At 28.5% G+C, this 19,112-nt stretch overlaps 1 protein-coding gene across 7 annotated transcripts in view; it reads left to right on the top strand.

Annotated features, from left to right (window-relative positions):
• The window catches only part of LOC129917738 (trehalase-like), a 54,915-nt gene extending 36,529 nt beyond the window's left edge, over positions 1 to 18,386 (top strand). For 2 of the 7 annotated variants that reach the window (XM_055997824.1, XM_055997826.1), the window contains 7 exons: positions 4,480 to 4,503; positions 12,899 to 13,082; positions 13,159 to 14,037; positions 14,100 to 14,498; positions 14,554 to 14,692; positions 17,254 to 17,332; positions 18,235 to 18,386. In XM_055997824.1, the coding sequence (XP_055853799.1) occupies positions 4,480 to 4,503; positions 12,899 to 13,082; positions 13,159 to 14,037; positions 14,100 to 14,498; positions 14,554 to 14,692; positions 17,254 to 17,332; positions 18,235 to 18,256 (1,726 nt within the window). In that variant the 3' untranslated portion in view covers positions 18,257 to 18,386. Of the gene's footprint in view, positions 1 to 4,479; positions 4,504 to 9,345; positions 9,531 to 12,898; positions 13,083 to 13,158; positions 14,038 to 14,099; positions 14,499 to 14,553; positions 14,693 to 17,253; positions 17,338 to 17,405; positions 17,441 to 18,234 lie in introns of those variants that run through there. The other 5 variants (XM_055997830.1, XM_055997828.1, XM_055997825.1 and 2 more) reach the window with 5 other exon arrangements.
• Positions 18,387 to 19,112: the final 726 nt, after the last annotated feature.

Here is a 19,112-nt window from a genome sequence, read left to right as displayed (position 1 = left end):
AAACTTGTTTTCAAATTTGCCAGCGCTAATTTAAAGCAAATTCATGCTCGAAAGGGTTATTTGCATTTACAAAATTGGCAATATCAAATTAAGCAATTTGTATCTGACACCCTGACTTTATTCATAGTTTTTTTTTTTCAATAGTTATTATAAAAAAATAATTTTGATTGGTGAAATAACAAAATAATTTGTTCAAACTTTGTTAAATTTAATGAATATTTTAAGTCATTTGCTATAAAAAAGAGGGAATCGCCTATTAAAAAAAGTTAAGGTTGAAAGACCTTGATAATACATCCAAGTTCAAATATAGAGGATTGGTGAAGCCAGAAATTCGTACCGGTTACAACTTCGTACCAGTTACAACTTCTCAAAATTGGAAGAAGAAAGTTTATTTCATTCTTATATCTTACAAAAATCGATTGAAAAACTGCAACTGAAAGATAATCCCACAAAGGGCCGGTGGTGGCAGCCAAAAACATAAATACTCTCTCATGGATAAAATCGAGGCTTTGTTAATGTTACGGTGTGAACTCTAACATTAAAGTGCTGATATATCTATCCAACGGTCTATATTTTAGGAAATAGGTACATTTGAAGGTATTCAAAGTCGTTTTTAAAGAAAACTTTTTTATTCCATACTCTCCTTTCAATGTACGTCTTGTGCACAAAAGTCTACTCCAAGCTGTCGATCATTTACTTTATGCTTAGGTGTGCATTACACTGGATCTGCGATTTTAACTTCTGAGTGTAATATGAACTTAAGTAATGAACTTGAGTATTATTTGCGTTAATATCACTTTTGTTAATCAACTAAAAACGTTATTCACACGTGTTATTCATAAATTCATTCATTCATATTTCTCCAAGCCTAAGTTTTACAATATGATGCTGTTGATCGTTCAAAGTACCTACTTATTCACTTTTAGTAGTCTTTTGTCATTCTAATAGTATGAGTATCATTTCACAAGTCACAAGTCTTCTAAATATATGATCGAGGCCAGAAATTCTATAGCAAATTTAGCTCTGATTTAGACAAGAAGAATGGATTTATTTTTAGAAAATACGTATTTGTACTAAAGTTAGCCTCCTCTTATAATGAAAGATGAATTGAATTAATCTTTTTTGCAACGCAATTCTTTCAATTCACTTTTAAATTCCATTGAAGAGATTATTGAATTTAAGATGCTCATTCATGAACCTGAAGATTAACAGCGGGATCACTTCACGGTTATGAAAATTAAAAAAATTTATCTTACTTGATACTCCTTTGACAGTTTTCCAACTTCAATTAAATTTTTTTCAAGGTTAGTTCCGAATGGTTTTTAAACTTTAAACTGACCTTATATAACTTTCTCTAAAAGAGCTTGAAGAAAGTTTCCATTTTTTTTTTTTTTTTGTAGACTAAGGATCGGCCCCACTGTAATTTGACATGCTAAAGTAAGGTGGACAATCCATTCGTATATTGCCCTTTAGAGATTTAACTCAATCAAAAATAGTGAGTGACGTTTGATAGCATAGACAACAATTACAAATGTACAATAATATAACGTCCGACAGGCTTTGAAAAAGTTGTATACTTTTTTTTTCTGTAGTTTAAATTACATCACAGTTTTGAAGTTTTTATTAGAAGAATGAAAAAACGTGCACCTAATCTTGTTATCTGAAATTGTACTTTTTTTTAATAAATATTTCATTTGAAAAAAATATACTTGTTAGAAATCTTGTTACAATTTCTTTTTAAAAAAGTTTTTGAAATTATATAAAAACAAATGAATTGGAAATGTTCTCATAGTTTTCATTCAATGATATTTTTTTGATCATTGTTCGATTGGTTACGCATCGAAAACACCCTTGAAAAAATTTAATTCAAAACAAAACTTCCCGAAACCCGGAAGGTACACTACTCGTAGTGCAAAATATCCGATTCGCTGAGTAATAAAATCAGACAATACTATTTTTTGTCGACTACAATTTTTTTTTAATCAGATCACGTCTTAAAATGCAAAACATTACTGACCTTTTGATAGAAATTCATTCAGTAGATACGACAGCCAAAATTTAACTCAATACAATAATTGTATATTACCACTTTACTTTTTGTAGTTGTTTGAATTAAAAAAGGGTGAAGATGTTTGTTAAACAGTGACGAATAGTTTTATTTTTAATTTTAAAGTGTTGTCGTTTTTTTTAAGGTGGGTCAAGATTTGTATAGACTATAGCCTTTATGAGAAATTTGTTGTCTACTGCAAAGGATTCGTCACTGCTTTTATGTTTCGTATCATACAAGTAAACACTTCAAAAATTATGAATCACATACAAAGCTTGAATATGGAGTTCTTATTCACCAAATTGAACATCAAAAGAATCAATTTAATACATATTAATGTTTAATGAGAGAACTTAGTCTATATTATTTATCAGTAGCTTTTTTTTAAATTTGTAGTTAAAATATTTGATAAAAAATTTAAGCTTTTGGTTAGTGGTATCATTATTTTCGCGCGTTTAAAATTGTTCTTTCTTCTAAGTTTGTCTTACAAACTATTTTTAATCAAACAATTTATAGATTATTCCATATTTAGATTATGGTTCAACTTGAATAAAGGTAACACTTTTATTGAACTCAATTGTGAGTCATGGTCAAGTAAATTTTAAATGAAACGATAATTCTTTGGTGGAAACTAAGTTTCAGAATTTCTCTAAGGATGAATAAAATAAAATGCACGACTGGGTCGCACGAACTTGCTCTTAGAGTTCAAGTTGCTTAAATTTTTAAGACTTTTGATATAGAAATTTAGAAAATGTAGGTACCTACTATATGGGTACAGAAAAAAAAATATAAAAAAAAAAATTAAATTCGTTTATTAAAAAAATAATATAAAATCTGAAATCAAATTGCCCCCCAAAACAAGTATGCAGTTTTGATTGATATATTAAGATGCATTTTTAGAAAAAAAATTTTCAAAATCGTTAGAGCCGTTTTTTAAAAAACTAATTTTTTATAAATAATTTTTTGGAAAAAAAGTTTTAAAATACAACTGGTATGCCATTTTGTAGAAATCACTGATCAACATCTAAATACAAAATTTCAAAAAAATTCAATGTCCCGTTTTCGAAAATTTGATTTTTCAAAAAAAAAATTTCAAAATTTTTTTAAAAATCCAAAAATTATTTTTTTCAAAATTTTATTTTTGGCTTATATTTAAATTATATAAATGCTTCTTAACAAAAAGTTTCGTTGAAATCGAATAAGAGGTTTCGGAGATAATCGGATTTGAAAAAAACGGTTCTATGGCAGGTACCGTTAATAATGATTCTCAAAAAAAATTTTTTTCATTGAAAGATAGACCTTAGCTTAAAACTAACATTTGAATTTTTTAAACAAAATCGTTGGAGCCGTTTTCGAGATATTTCAATTTTACTAGAATCGGTATATGACAAGTACCGTTATTTTTGGTCCAAAAAAATTAATTCCAAAAATCCCTCTGGAGAGTCGCCAAATAACGCTACATACCAAGTTTGACATTAATCGGTCCATCCGTTTAGGCTGTAGCTCCTTATACAGACAGACAGACAGACAGACTGACAGACTGACAGACAGACAGACAGACAGACAGACGGACTTCCGGGACCCACTTTTTTGGCATTGTCTACCATCGTAATGTCATGGAAAAATGTTATCTCAACTTTTTTTTTTTGTACGAATGCATAACTTGATATATAGTACCTATATCGCAAGTAAAAATCAATTTTGTGGAATCAAATTTTTGGAAACAGAAATTTTGCAAAAATTGTTGAAAAAAAGTACCAGTTGTCAAGTGCAAGTGAGAAGATTTGCCAACAATAAATCTTTTTCATTGTTGTTCATTTTAAACAAATTGAAGAAGTCTGCTAAATTTCTGTAGGTACATCAGTTCATTTCGCAATAGGTACTTGATGCGGTATTACCTAAACAATACTGGTAACAAAATTATCAACAAGGCGCCTGGGAAATTCCTAACGACGAAATTCGATTTAATTTTTTGATACAGATAAATTTATAAGATTTTGTCTTCGAATCGTTAAATTAGTGTTATTTATAATCACAGATAATGTGACGCAGTATGAAAGCAATATTTTCGCAATGAAAAAATAAGAAATGATTAGATAAAGTAGTAATTGTATTATTTTGTTTATTGTCCTAAATCTATATAAACAATTTAATCAATCATCATCTGTAGGAATAGTTGACTTTATCATATATTTTTTATAAACAATGATTTTGCGAATAATATTGATCTATTTCTGGAGAAAACTTAAGATTCGTGATTTTTGAAAAGCCTTTAGTTAAAAATTGGAATTGAAATTTAAATTTCAAATTACGTTATAAGTTTTTAAGGTGTTACCTCATTTTTAGCAAACGGCAAAATATTATATAAAATTATTTTTTTTTATTTTCTATGATATAATTATAATAATTATTTGTATTTTCTTTCATTTTAGTAAATTTTACAATGGCCCTCAGAAGTAAGTTACTCTCGGATATTTCAACTTATTATTTTATTTCATCAATCCTTAGGACTCATTGATAAAAACTGTTTTTAAAATATGAATTAATAGAAATACTCTAACAGTTCATTTTTGTATTTCATTTCACATATTTTCAACCTTTAACCTAACCAAGGGACTTACTAATTAAAAACCTGTTAAAGTGGATTATCACGGTTTTTTTAAGATAGCCTTCCCTACAAGATGGGTGCTTAAATAAATTAATTCATATCAGTTTGTAATTGAGATATTCCACTAATTGTTCACACTCGGAGAAAAAACACCACCTAAAAACAAGCGGATTCTGTATTAAACTAAGCGGATTTCTGCATGGTTTCTTGCCAAGATAACTTCCATCATAAATTAAGCGGGCAAATCTTCTTAATTTCTTGAATGTGCAATTTTAAAGAAATATCATCATATTTTTATGTGGAAACGTTTCAACTAAAAAGCTAACAGCCACTGGTGATCGACCCAAACACTGTTCTTAGTTCGACAATAATTTTAAAATTTTTATTTTTTGTCGGTTTTTTTAAGATGAAAATTCATATTAAAATGAAATGAAGTTCGCTTAAATTAAACAGAACTTAAGCGGATTCCACTTATTTTCAGCGGAAATAGTATTAATTTAAGGGGGTCGGACGTGGGAAAAAGTGTGCGAACAAAAAATTGTTAACATGCTCTGTTATTATTGCTTGAGAGGATTTACGGTGGTTGAGGATGATGGATATATTTTACCCAATAAACCCACATATTCGTGAAAAGACTTCGTTAGAACTTAAAAAGTTAAAAATTAAGTGTTAAGGTTAAGACTTCAAGCAAACATTACATCAGCGACAGAAATTGTAAAAATAGTGGGCCCGGCAATTCTTTCACCTAAAACTTTTGATAATTATATACTGTCGAAACCAGTACCTAGTTGAGGTTTCAACTAGAAAATTATTACACCCGCTGATCAGTGGATTTCACTGGAAAATTCGAATACAAAACCGATAGTTTTTATTTTGTATACACAGAGAAAAATATGACCCGCTAAAAACTAACAGATTGCCATATTGTTTTACCGTCCATACATTTCATAAGGAAATCTTATTAAAATCAACGATTAATAAGGTTTTTTTAAGGAGATTTCTTATTATTTTTATAGAGAAAATCTTATTAAAATTTGACTGAAAAGTTGATTTTTTTTGCAACTTAGCACTAGAACAAAAATCGCGATCAATATTTTCATGGCAGGTTGGTTCAGGTGGTAAGGTGGGCGACTAAAGATTTGAAGTCTCCAGTTCGATTCCCAGCCTGGTCATCTTTTTTTTATTTGTTTGCAGATTTTAAAACAATAAGGAAAACCCGATTGTTTTAATAAGGTTTCCTTCTTGGATGAAAACCATAGAGAAATCTTATTGTTTTTGTTCTATTTTATGTGGTCTATTTTTCTCTGTGTATGTACATTTGTTTATATGCATTTATAGCCCAAAAAACGGCCTTAGTTTTTGGAAAGCAACATTGTCGAAAATGCAAAAAATTTCCAAAACAAAATATCCTAATTTTTTTATACTTTTGTAGATTTAACCTCTTAAAGACGTATTTTTGGCAAAAATGGCCTCTCAAGGCATTTAGTTCTGTAGTTTGAGTCTAAAATGGAGAAATAGTTTCCGAGAATATTCTTTTAAATTTTGTCATTTTGGTAAAAATCGATTAATTTTTTCAATACAGTAAGAGGTGATTTCGCTTAGTTTTTATTGTCCAATATTACAAAGATAAATATTTTTTTTTTAAGTTGTGATATCATTAATTGATTTTATGTTCTTTATGCCGGTTTTGTTAAATACCGAAGATACCTGCTTATTATGCAGGAACGTGTTTAAATTAAGCAACAAATTGATGAAAGCTTATTAACCCATTTCCGGCTAACGTTGCGTTTTCGCAACGTCATGTTTGAAGACTTCTGGAACATAACTGATTATATTTTTAAATAAACTAAAAAATTATTTGGAAAGATAGTCAAATTATCTAATCGACCTGTTTTTGGATTTTTTTGTAAAAAAGTTTGTTTGAGCTTTTTTGGGGCTATGAAAATTCGAGTTTTTCAAAATTTTGAGGTAAAATTTTTGAACCTTTGAAAAATATAGTCAAAATTATAATTTTTCTAAATAGTCTCAACTACAGGTAAATAAGGGTTCAAATTATATTCAGATCAAATAGTGCTGAAGTAATTTATTTGAGTTGCCTGCTTGTCAGGTAAGATGAAAGCATTACGTTGCGTTTTCGCAACGTTAGCCGAAAGGGGTATCAACATTTTTGAAATAATTTTTTTTACATGGAGTATGAATAAATTTTATTTGAGTATTTTTATGAAGAAATGAACCAAATAAAGATACACTGGGTAGTGAAAGATCGTTGAAAATAAAATAACAAGCTATACATTATAATTTGGTAATTTTATGCTTTCAAAGAATGGGATTTTGTGCGGTATTCATCGAAGTATTTTTGATGAATCTTGGAGGAAAAGCACTTTGGTTAGAACACTTACAACGTAGCAATGGAGCACTTCATTGGGATTTCCTTCCGTTTGGATATCTGGTTCATTGTTTGTTTCTGATCGCAACAGGGAATCTACAACAAATATTTTAAATTCTAGTTTTGGCATTGGTGTTTCCTTACCAAACTTTTTGCAAATGCCATATATTTTCAATACTTTTAGGAACGCTTCATTCAGCGCATTTAATAGTCAAAAAAAATTGATCAGTTCGAATCCGATAATTTGCTTGTAGCGTTATCATATAAATCAATTAAACCCATCGTTATGATGTTTTCACGAATTGAATTTGGCATTGGAATGCTGACAAGTTTTCCCTTTATTCGATCAAACCGTTTTGCCTGATATAGTGGTGAGTCCATCAAATGATTTGATAAGACTGTTACAATTGTTGGTCCAGCTAACAGGTGCAATTTCATTTTCGTTATCGAATGCAAAATCAATGAAACAATGACTTATTCTCATTTGTTTGAGTTCGGTCAGCTCTGATTTACCACTTCTATTCTCACGAACTATGAATGTAAATAGAACACAAGAGTTGGTTTTTTGCTCTGCATTGAGAATAAATCAAATTACCTGTAAGAAGACGGTATTCTAGTTTGTGAGACTTAAAACAAATTGTCGATTGTTGGCGGGTGCTGATTTGGTTTATCGATTTTTGAAAGGAATCAATTCAGGGAAGTTATCACTAAGTAATTGCACTACGATAAGAATTGAATGAAGTAGTCACTTTTATCATTTTTTTGACAACATCAAACATACTGTCACCAAAACGATGTAGCAAGTGTTTCTGACTATAGGTTTTTTTTTGCAAGAAATGTAATATCTTGATTCATATCCAAAATGCTTCGATGAGTACCTACCACACAAAAAACCTTTCTTAGTAAGCATAAAATATCAAAATATAATGTTTAACTTATAAGAAATTTTGTTATTTTATTCAACAACCTTTTATTACCCAGTGTATGTTTATTTGGTTAATTTCTGCATAAAAATACTCAAATAAAATTGATTCATACTCCATGTAAAAATAAATTATTTCAAAAATTTTGATACCCCTTTCGGCTAACGTTGCGAAAACGCAACGTGAATTTTCTGGAAAACCAAAAGCTTTTCCAAAAATTTTTTTTCAGATTTCCTCTAATTGGGCCAAAAACAGATAGTGTGTAAAATTTCAAGTTTCTAAGTCAACTGGAACTGGTAGCCGCCGGAAATGGGTTAATATTCAAAATAAAAAAAAATAATACTTTTTTGGCTCTTTGTAGTAGCGTAAAATATCTCTCTTAATTCTATTATTCGCACTTAATTTATTCATATAAATGAACTCTCTTTATTTATTGGGGTAAAATATTATTTTTTGACTAAATTATTGAATATTGTTTATAAAAATAAATGAGAGGGCACGTATCCTCAAAGGAATATTTTTTTTTTAAATGACATCTAATGACATGTCTAACCTGTTGTATGCAATATTACGCCGCAGGTTGTTAAAGATAAGAAATTAAAAAAAACACAAAAAATAATTAACCTATCCAAGTTATTTAAATTAAATGTGCATTTTTAAAAATATTGTTAACATATCACTGCAAAAGTTGTAATTTTCTTATTCTTAGATAAAGAATTTTATAACCAATTTCTAGTTCAACCCTCTGTCTGTGTATTCTATATCGACAAAAGTTGGTTGGTTCTGGTGATATTTACACAAGCGCTCATTCTAACATCAGAATCAAACTAATCAAGTCAGAGAATAATAAAATAATAACAATAAAAAAAATCATTCTATTCACTTCGTTCAAACTCTCTTCTACATATCTTATTTTGTATCTCTGTTCTGTATATCGTACAGTTTAATCGTCAGAATGTGTCGAGATACATTCTACATATACTCAGTTGTCGTGGCAATTTAAAAATATAAAAACCATTGCTAGTTTAGCTAACAGAAGCATTTGAAAGCTGACCGTTTTGTCAGTATGATCGTTTGCTAGCGAAGAGAGTATAATTAAACCAAAATAAAAAAAATGAATTATTTATAAAACGAAAAGAAACAACATTCATATAAAATAATAATAATATATAATTATATACAAAATTGACTATTTTTTAACTCAAAAGTGATAAATTGTTCTGTTGAACGTGTACTTAAAAACAAAAGAAACAAAATTAAATTCTAAGTGTTTTTGTTATTTTTTTTTTTTAATAAATTATTTTGCCAAATATTTTGCTTGCATTTACAAAAGTATTATATTATAACAATAAGCGATTTAATTTTTTATTTCTATACAAAATTCAATTTAATAGAAATTAACAAAATAATTAAACAAATATTTTAAGTGAAAATGATTAGTTTACGTGCCCTCCCTTTGGGAGTTCTATGTGTTTTACAATTGGTTTCAAACCCACTGTTGGTTGAAGGTGCTTCTATTGCTTCGGGAGAAAAAAGTGAAGTGCGAAATTACACTTTGGGTTCCTGGTAAGTTAAATTTGAAAAGAATATATTGTACGAGATGTTTATTTCAAGGATATATGAAAACATAATTTCAAAATGCAATACAGAATTTTAATGCTGCTATGAAAAATTTATAAATTTTTGAAAAAAAAAAACACTTTTCAATGTTAGCAAAGCAAACCTTCCCAAATAGGTCCTTATGAAATCTTAAATATAACTATTAAAAAAGATAATTAAAAGGGATAATGTTAGACAACGTAAACCCATTGAAAAAATATTTGCAATTTACAGCAATAAGGCCACTTAAATCTTGATTAGTTTAACGAGTGAAAATGAATGATATACATATTTCAAATAATTTATTGACGCAAAGCTAATTTTTCTGAAACACGGGTTAGATTAAAATTTCATTAAAAACTTATTTCAATAAATTTAAACTCTAAAATGACAAAAAAAAAATTTTATATCTAATTTCAGATTTTTTCTTTAAGAAAAACTTGAATTTTGATTTTAAAGAATTTTTTCATTTAAAATTCGTTTTCGAAAAATGAACTTGTGATTTGCTTAGGATTTTATTTTTTTTAATTGTTGATTTTTTATATTATTTAAATGCAATTCCAATTTATTTTTTAAAAATATAATTGTATTTATTTTGAATTTTTCATGACAATTATGAAAAATATTTTATTATATTTTTATTATATAATTATGTATTATATTTTTTGTATTACAAATACATACCTCGTTTTCAAATCCAGTCCCAATATCATTTTAAAATTGGTTTATTTAATCTTCAAAGTACTTTTTTTTCTGAAAATATAATTAAAAAAAATAAACAAACATACTTATAATATATAAAGACAAATTTTCGACCGTTTCAATGTTTAAAATAATAAAACGTTATCTGAAAATTTTGCAACACAAAAGTTGTTGTTTATTTCATTTAAAACCCTTGTTTTTTTTTTTTGAAAACATGCTTTGTTACATTTGAATGTATGAAACCGTAATTTTTGACGTTTTTGCTAAAATTTTAATCAAGTTTGATAAGAATTTTTGACGGTGGCGCAATGCATAAAAATACAATACAATTAATTTTATGAATTTTGGTTGTAAGAATCATTTTCGAGAGCCATTAACGTTGGAAACGAAAATTTTATTACAGAATAAGAAATATTAAATTTGTTCCCTTGTTCCGGGGAAAAAAGGAAACATTTTACCCAAAGCCAATTTACCCATATCTCAAAATTTTATTTTGGCCTTCTATAACCTGGCGTTTTTGTGACCAATAAGGTATTGACTTTTAATTAAGTTTCTTAAATATATTCAGTAACAATTTTAAAATTTAATTTGTTTTGCAAGATAGCTAATTAGCGTAAGGGGTACAATGGTTGGCACCCCCGATTTTTATACCAATTATTGGCACCCTTCATGCAATAAAGCATTTCACAAAAACTACTATGCCCAGGAACAAAAGTCATGTTATTTTCATTAATTGTATTAATTCTCTACAATTCTGCATTTTTATTTAAGTCTATTTCATTCTCAGTTCCTTTTAATTAGTAAAAAAGTAAAGCCGTTCTAAGTTCATGAAAAAAGTGCAAAAAATAAATGTGTTCCCGCTGAGGACACTGAACTTGGTAACTGTCCGCTTTTGATTATTTTTTAAGTTTTTGGATGAAGATTAATTTTTTTTAGCTTAACAATATAATAAATTAAATATTTTTAATTGTTAAAAAAGGGGTGCCAATAATTGGTCCTATATAAAGTAGTGGTTTTATTATTGGCAGAGAGGTGCCAATAATGCGTGCTTTGGGACATCAATCGTTGGCACTGCCAATAATTGTACCTTTAAGACTGCTAATAATTATACCGGGTATCCGTTATAAGTTTTTTGTTTGAAAAATGGGGGAAAAAGAGCTCAAAAGGATTGATAGATTTGCCAAAAACTCGTTACAGACGATTTGTACGTGATTTCCAAGACCCGTTTTTATTTTTTTTTACTATCTCGTTCTTAACGGATATATCCTATATAAAGTTTTCAAGATATTGCAATTTTCTTGAAAACGGCTCCAACGATTTCGATTAAATTTGGCGTACGCAATGTTCTAAAAAAATTCTAACAAAAAAGCGTGTTTGGTTTTTCTCAAAAAAGTTTACTGCAGAAATATGACGTTTCTCTTTTTTGCGAAAATGACATAACTTTCAGTTAAATTTAAACTTAAAAAAAAAACATTTAACTTCCAAAAATTATCTAAGATAAAGGTATGTAATTTGAAATGCAAGAGCCAGTACATACGACTCAGTCGTACATTTTATTTACATTTATTTTAATTGCGTCAATTGCAGATTTTTGATAAAAACTATCATGAAAAACACTTGTATTTCTTTCAATTCTCTTGAGGGTGCCAATAATTGTACCCTCGGGTGCCAATGATTGTACCTTTTGGGTAGCTTTTCTTATTTTAATATTTTAAAAATAGTTTTTGTATTTTAAACATTTTTTTCTAATAATATTCAAGTCAGAAATTCTTTAAACTTTAATTTGACATATAAAACATATTCCTAACTCTTTAAATGCGAGAGTAATTCGCAATTCAAAGTGAAAAAATGCTTAGGGGTGCCAACCATTGTACCCGTTATGCTATATGTAAATGATAATGCATAATAATTTAGGACAAACTTTTGCAGTCAGCAGATGTCCCTAGAGATCAAGGTTTAAAAAAAAAAAACACAAGTATTATTTAATCAGATGAGATCATACATGAAATAGTAACGGAGTTATGAATAGCAGAGTTATGCACGTCAAAGTTATGAAAAACCAGAGCTATAAACACCAAAGCTTTGAAAAGTGGTTTTTGAGTTGACAACCATTGATTTTTTACCAACCCAAAAACAGCTTTTTATAGCTCTGGTTTTTTATAACTTTGGTCTCTTTCACTCACAAGTTCGTGGCGCTGCCTAAGACTTCTTACAATTTCAGATTGTTTTGAGATTACACATACAAATGAGGTTAATTTATTTATTCAATCATTATTAAATTTGTATGAAAATCCCCAGTGGAAAACAGCACAACGTTGCATACTTTTAGGATACATACATATACATTTTTCAAAACTAAATATAATACTTTCTCTAAAACTCTTAAACTATTCCACACAAATAGGTTCAGGACAAAAAAATCTATGAGAAAAGGAACTCAGTTAAAACCAATTTTTTTCACAACTGAAAATTTTAGCATCTAGAAAAGATGGTCTAGCTCTAGGTTAATCAAAAAATTGGAAATAAGTGTTACTTCATTTATTTAATTCCATTTGCATTCTAATTGTATATATTTCCAAATAAAGAGAATTCTTTAATAATAATCATTAAATATTTTCAATTTTTTTTTTCAGCGATGTCTACTGTACGGGCAAACTCCTTGACTATGTCCAAATGAATTCGATCTTCAAGGACTCCAAGACTTTTGTTGACATGAAATTGAAAAATCCACCAAATGTAACAATCGAAAAGTTCGAAGACTTTTTGAAAAGTAAGAACCAGAAACCTAGCAAGGCTGATCTCGAACAATTTGTGAAGGTATGCACTCTTAAAGTTTTTCTTCCATCGAAAGAAATTCTTCATTAAATATTTTATTTTATTTTTCAACTAAAAGGACAACTTTGATGATCTTGGCAAAGAATTTGAAACATACACACCCCACGATTGGATTGAAAGACCACGTTTCTTGGACTTAATTCGTGATCCCGATCTCAAACAATGGGGTAGCGATTTGAATGGAATTTGGAAAATTCTCGGTCGTAAAATGATCGACGATGTACACAAAAATCCCGAATACTATTCCATCATTCCCGTCGACAATGCAGTTATTGTTCCTGGTGGACGTTTCATTGAATTCTACTATTGGGATTCCTATTGGATTATTCGTGGACTTTTGCACTCACAAATGCACTCAACTGCTCGTGGTATGTTGTCCAATTTCTTGTCAATTATTGCCCGTTTCGGTTTCATTCCCAATGGCGGTCGTGTATACTATGCTAAACGATCTCAACCACCACTATTGGCTCCAATGATCAAATCTTATGTTGAATTCACTGGCGATGATGAATTTGCTTTGGATAGTGTTGAGACTTTGGAACATGAATTCGAATATTGGATGAATAATCACACTGTTCAAGCTAAAGGTTATAATTTGTTTGCCTATGGTGATGCTTCGGCTGGACCTAGACCAGAATCTTATAGAGAGGATGTGACTAGCGCTATGAGGTTTAAGACAGATGAGGAAAAACAAGCTTATTATTCAGAACTTGCAGCTGGAGCTGAATCTGGAATGGATTACAGTAGCCGTTGGTTTATTAATGAAAAGGGTACCAACGAGGGTAATTTGACAGATCTTAAATGTCGATCAATTATTCCAGTTGAATTGAATGCAATTTTGTATTGGAATGCAAAGATTATTGCTGAATTCTATACAATGTCGAATAATGTTGCCAAGTCAGGTGAATACGAACGTAAAGCTAAGGAAATTCTTGAGGTACAATTTATTAGAAATGGAAAATTTTTGGAGGAGTTTTTGAAATTTTGATTTATTTTCAGGCAATTAATGCTGTTTTATGGAATGAAGAAGCTGGTGTATGGTTGGACTACGATATGCTCAACAATAAACCACGTGAATACTTCTGCCCAACAAATCTCTTCCCTCTGTGGACAAAGGCATACAATCCAAAGGATTCGGAAAAAATCTCGAAATCTGTTCTCAAGTATATTGAACAAAATGGCCTTGATAAATACCCTGGTGGAGTACCAAATACTTTAGTAAATACTGGAGAACAATGGGACTACCCTAATGTCTGGCCACCAATGCAACATACTTTAGTCGAAGGTTTAGACAATTTGAAAACTCCAGCTGCTATGAAATTGGCGAAATCCTGGGGCTACCGATGGGTTCAGTCAAATTTTGCAGCTTACAAAGATTCTCAAGCTATGTTTGAAAAGGTAAGTTTTTTTGGAAACATAAAATAACAATTTTTTATTTGAAAATATTTTCCAGTACAATTGTGAAAAATTCGGAGGACATGGAGGCGGTGGTGAATATGAAATTCAAACTGGTTTCGGTTGGACCAATGGTATCATTATTGATCTCCTGACAAAATATGGAGATGACATTACTCCAATGTCAACATCCAAAGGTGATAACAATGATACCAAACATTAATTTATGTTCCAAATGAGAAAAAAAAAATCCCCAAAAGACACACTTTCAATAATAATTTTACTGACGTCCTTTAAAATATGTGTGTTTGTCCAACGTCCATTAAAGAATAAAATACAAATTTAGAAAAAAAAAAAAAAAACAAAACAATATCTACACAGATCAACTACATACACGAAAACATAAAAAAACATCATAAACAACAGAACAATGAACATGTGATAATTCAGGAAACAAGAAAAAAAAATATATATCAAGGACTATTTAAAAAAAAAATGAGCTTCTTTTTTAAGGTTCTGGTATGCCAAAATTATAATACATAAATAAATGTTTCATGATAACGTCACTCTACACTCTCATCATTATAATACACAACCAGCACCGATTTTCTAAATTTTATAAATATCCTGTTTTGTGCAATATTTGTATTTTGTTTGTCTTCAACCACACACATATATATAAAATATCAATGTTTTATCACAATTTTTAATTCAACAAAACGAGAGATGCTGAATTAAAATCGTTAACAAAAAACAATTCAATCCTGACAACGTAAGTGTTTGTTTCGTTTATTCCTTTTGTTGTATGTTTAAATATTTATTAAATGCTTATTGTCAAAATATTCAATGTTTTTTGTGTACTAATGCTTTTTTTGTTTTTATAATATTTTTTAAATTTTAATTTTTAACAATTGCTTGAAAAAAAATTTAATTTAGTCTTGGCAACTCTGCAATAGATAAGTTTATTCCATTTACATTTTAATAAAAACATTTAGGACAACCATCAGCTGTTAAGAATGGCTCCAGCTGCGGCACCAAAAAGTCCACCGTTCTTATAATTATTTGTGAACTAAACGTACGCTTTTAAAATTTGCTTTGTTTTCACTAGACTAACGAAATTCCTTCGAAATTTCGTTTTTTTACTTAGGTTAGGTATGTTCTTTAACTTTTTTATCCAAGTTTAACCTAGAAACCACACAAGCACATAGAGCTGCTTTTTCCAGTGTTACTGCCCCTACGATGCCTTAAAATAGTTACCATACCATAAGTATAGCTTGTCTAATTTTGCAAAATTAGATTATTTCCATCCTAGGTAAGAGCAAACAGTATATTAGTTGAGATTTTAAGCCTTGGTAATAAAGAGACAGATTTACTTCGAAGACTAAGACGGACTTAAGAGTCTCATAAATTAATTGATCAATCTATTACCCATATTACTCATTCAATTTTCCTTTTTTCTGAAAAAAAAAATATTAAAAAAATGACAGTCTGCAGAGTCATCTAAAAATATTTTACCTAAACCGCATTTTTTAGAGTTCAGTACGAAAATGCCTTTGTTTTTACATTTTACCAAATTGTTCAGTAATAACTATTGTTGTATCATTAAATGATAGCTCTTAAATATTAAAACAGAAATCTAAAATTTTGTTTCAAAGTACTTTTCGATAGGTCTGACCGTTTAAGATGAAAAGCCGTTAGTTTCAACATTTTACAATTTTTAAAATGGAAATACATATTTAAAAAAAACAGCTTCCACAAAAAACTTTTTGGAAGCTTCCAGCAATCGTTAAATTGTTTTGTACCTACGAAAACCCACTATTTTCGAAATTTCACTTTGAATTACTTTATTCATTGCAGACATTGAACTCTTGAAAGCTTTTGGCATTTTTTAATGATGTAGTAAAAGTCTGTACTAATTTTCAGCTGTATGATAGTTTTGTCTCCGGATAATGTCTGGTTTGACTTACTTGATAACCTGCGTTGGTTTTTCTTATTTATAAAAAACATTGCTGATAGCTGAACTCCGAGTTCAAAAAATCGATTAATTAACGTTTTTGAGATATAAAACCACAACATATTTTTTTTTTTGAAAATTTCAGTTTAAGTACCTATCCATGGAGCATTTTAAAATCCGCCATTTAAAAAAAATTAGCTGTCTTTTTTAATTAACAATGAAATCTTTGAGTGTACCAGATTTTATTAATTTTCGTCAAGAAATAGCAATGCAGATGATCTTTTCTTAAGTGTAAAAAGTTTTTCATTTTTTTTATGAAAAAGTTTTTTCGTTATATCGTCGCTGTAGTTCTAATACCTCGTAACCCACAAAAAGGCGATTTTGGACTAATGGTGCAATTATATTGTTGAAAAAAATCCGGATGTACCTAATAGAAAAGACCCTGTTTGCCTAACATCGATATTGTCAGAGCTACGCTTAATCAAAACCAGATCATTTGTATTGATTCTCATACATTTTATACTTAGTTTTTTGGATCTCCTGAAAAATAGACTTTTCTGGATTACGAGGTATTAGAACAACAGCGACGATATTTCATTTTAAGTATATACAGGATAAAACTAAACAACATTACCGCAATTACTTATATTTGGAAAACAAAAAAATACTATCAACTGTTTCTTTATTTCTATTAACCTTATAAGCTTTTTACTAACGCTATATAATGCACTCAAACAATGCTTGCTGAAAAAAAACTCTTTTAAATGATTAAATTTTTAACAATGATTTTATGATCACTTTCAGGAAGTATGACATCACTTATAAGCTTAGTTGCGGTAGCTACAGTTGCAGTTATCGTGACAACAGTAGGACGATTCCTATGGTGAGGTAAGTTCAATTTTTATTCAAAATTTTTCAAAATATTTTTTCTAATAATACAAATTTTCTATTTACAGATATCATACATACCATCTCCTAAACAACCAGTTAACCAATAAAAAAAACATTATCCCTGACTTTCTGTTGATTAATTTATTATTTAATTTGTGTTTGTTTATAAAAAAAAAAAAACAAAGTCAAACAGCATGTTTGTGTTATTGTTGAATTCTTAAGTTTGTATAAATTATTTCTTTTAATTTTGTTTTGCTTGTTATGTTCTCTTTTTTTTTAATTTTGTTTTTGTTTATAAAAATCAAATGTAAATTATTTAAATAATTTTTAAGTAATTTAATTTAATAATTAAATAATTATTAATGCAGTATTAGTTTTTAAATATAATACACAAAAAAACAACAAATTATAGCAATAAACTATATAAATGTATTGTATATTTTTGTTCCTCGCTATTAATTGCCTATGGTTAGTAAAAACAAAAAACAATCAAATACTAACCATAAACATTTAACTACTTAAAAATTGAAGAAACAAAAGACATTTTGTCAATAATTTAAATTTATATATGTACCTATGTATAAATTAAAAAAAAGGTTAATTTTTAAATTTAAATCTCTATCTCAGAAAATTATTGTAAACGAATCAGTAATAGCAAATTAAAAAAAAAGAATAAGTTTTTTTTCGTACGGAAAAAACCACAGAAATTGAAAATAAAAAAAAAATAAACTGTACATATTTGTACATAAATAATAATTTACGATTAATGTGTTCTGTTGTTTTATTTTTTCTTTTATTTGCCTGCCTTCCTGCCTGCTATGTTGTGTTTAACAATCTCAATGTCAAACGAAATTTTGGATTTTTTAATTTGATGAAATAATTTTATTTTCATAGGAAATCATGGAGTAGCAGATGAAGGATGAAATAATAAATTTGACATTTTTGGAAATTCCAGTTAGCTGATTGATTTTATAAAATTTTAACTATAGATGCAATATAGAGAATAAATTATTATAAATTAAGTATATAACTTGTGATTTTTTTTTAAACTCACTTACACAACACAAAACACTTGATTTATCTTGTGTTATCTTACAAAAATGATGGAATAAAGTTGTAGGTAATAATTAGATTGACAATTTTTTCACATAACCTCAAAATTTATGTGAAAAATTCAAATAACCGAGATTTTGGTTTTTTATTTTTATCTTTTTCAAAAAAACATTTTTTTTTTCTACGAAATTTTGTGAAAACTTACATTATTATGTCCCAAATACATACACTGTAATTTATTTGATTTAAAATATTTATTTTTTCACCTTATTTTGACCTAATATCAAAAAACAACAACCTAATTTTCAATCGAAAATTCACGTGTCAAAATATCAGCTTTTTTTAAAAAAAGTCGGTGGGCATTTCGTCCATTAAAATGTCTACTTTCTGATGGTGTACAAAAAATTTACATTAGTAAAATGCAAAAAGTGAAAAAAGCTTGAATTTGAAAAATTTGTTACATGTTACAATGATAAATCTTACGGTTTTTGAGTAATTAAAAAATCAAATCAAAAAAGAGGTTGTCTGTAAAGCCGGTTTACGGACGATGATTTTACTTGATAACGTCGTAAGAAAACAGGTTGTGTGCTTTTAAAGTGAGCCATTTGAAGGGTTTATTTATTTCAAACAATCATAATTTACAAGAAAAAGCTAAAAAAAATAAGTTTTTTCTTTTCTCATTATATTAATTTTTTTTATTTTAAAAGCTCACAAAAAAA

Source organism: Episyrphus balteatus, chromosome 4, assembly GCF_945859705.1.
Source record: "Episyrphus balteatus chromosome 4, idEpiBalt1.1, whole genome shotgun sequence".
Taxonomy (NCBI): Eukaryota; Metazoa; Arthropoda; class Insecta; order Diptera; family Syrphidae; genus Episyrphus; species Episyrphus balteatus.
The sequence above is the reverse complement of the archived record's forward strand: the minus strand, read 5'-3'. Positions and strand labels throughout refer to the sequence as shown.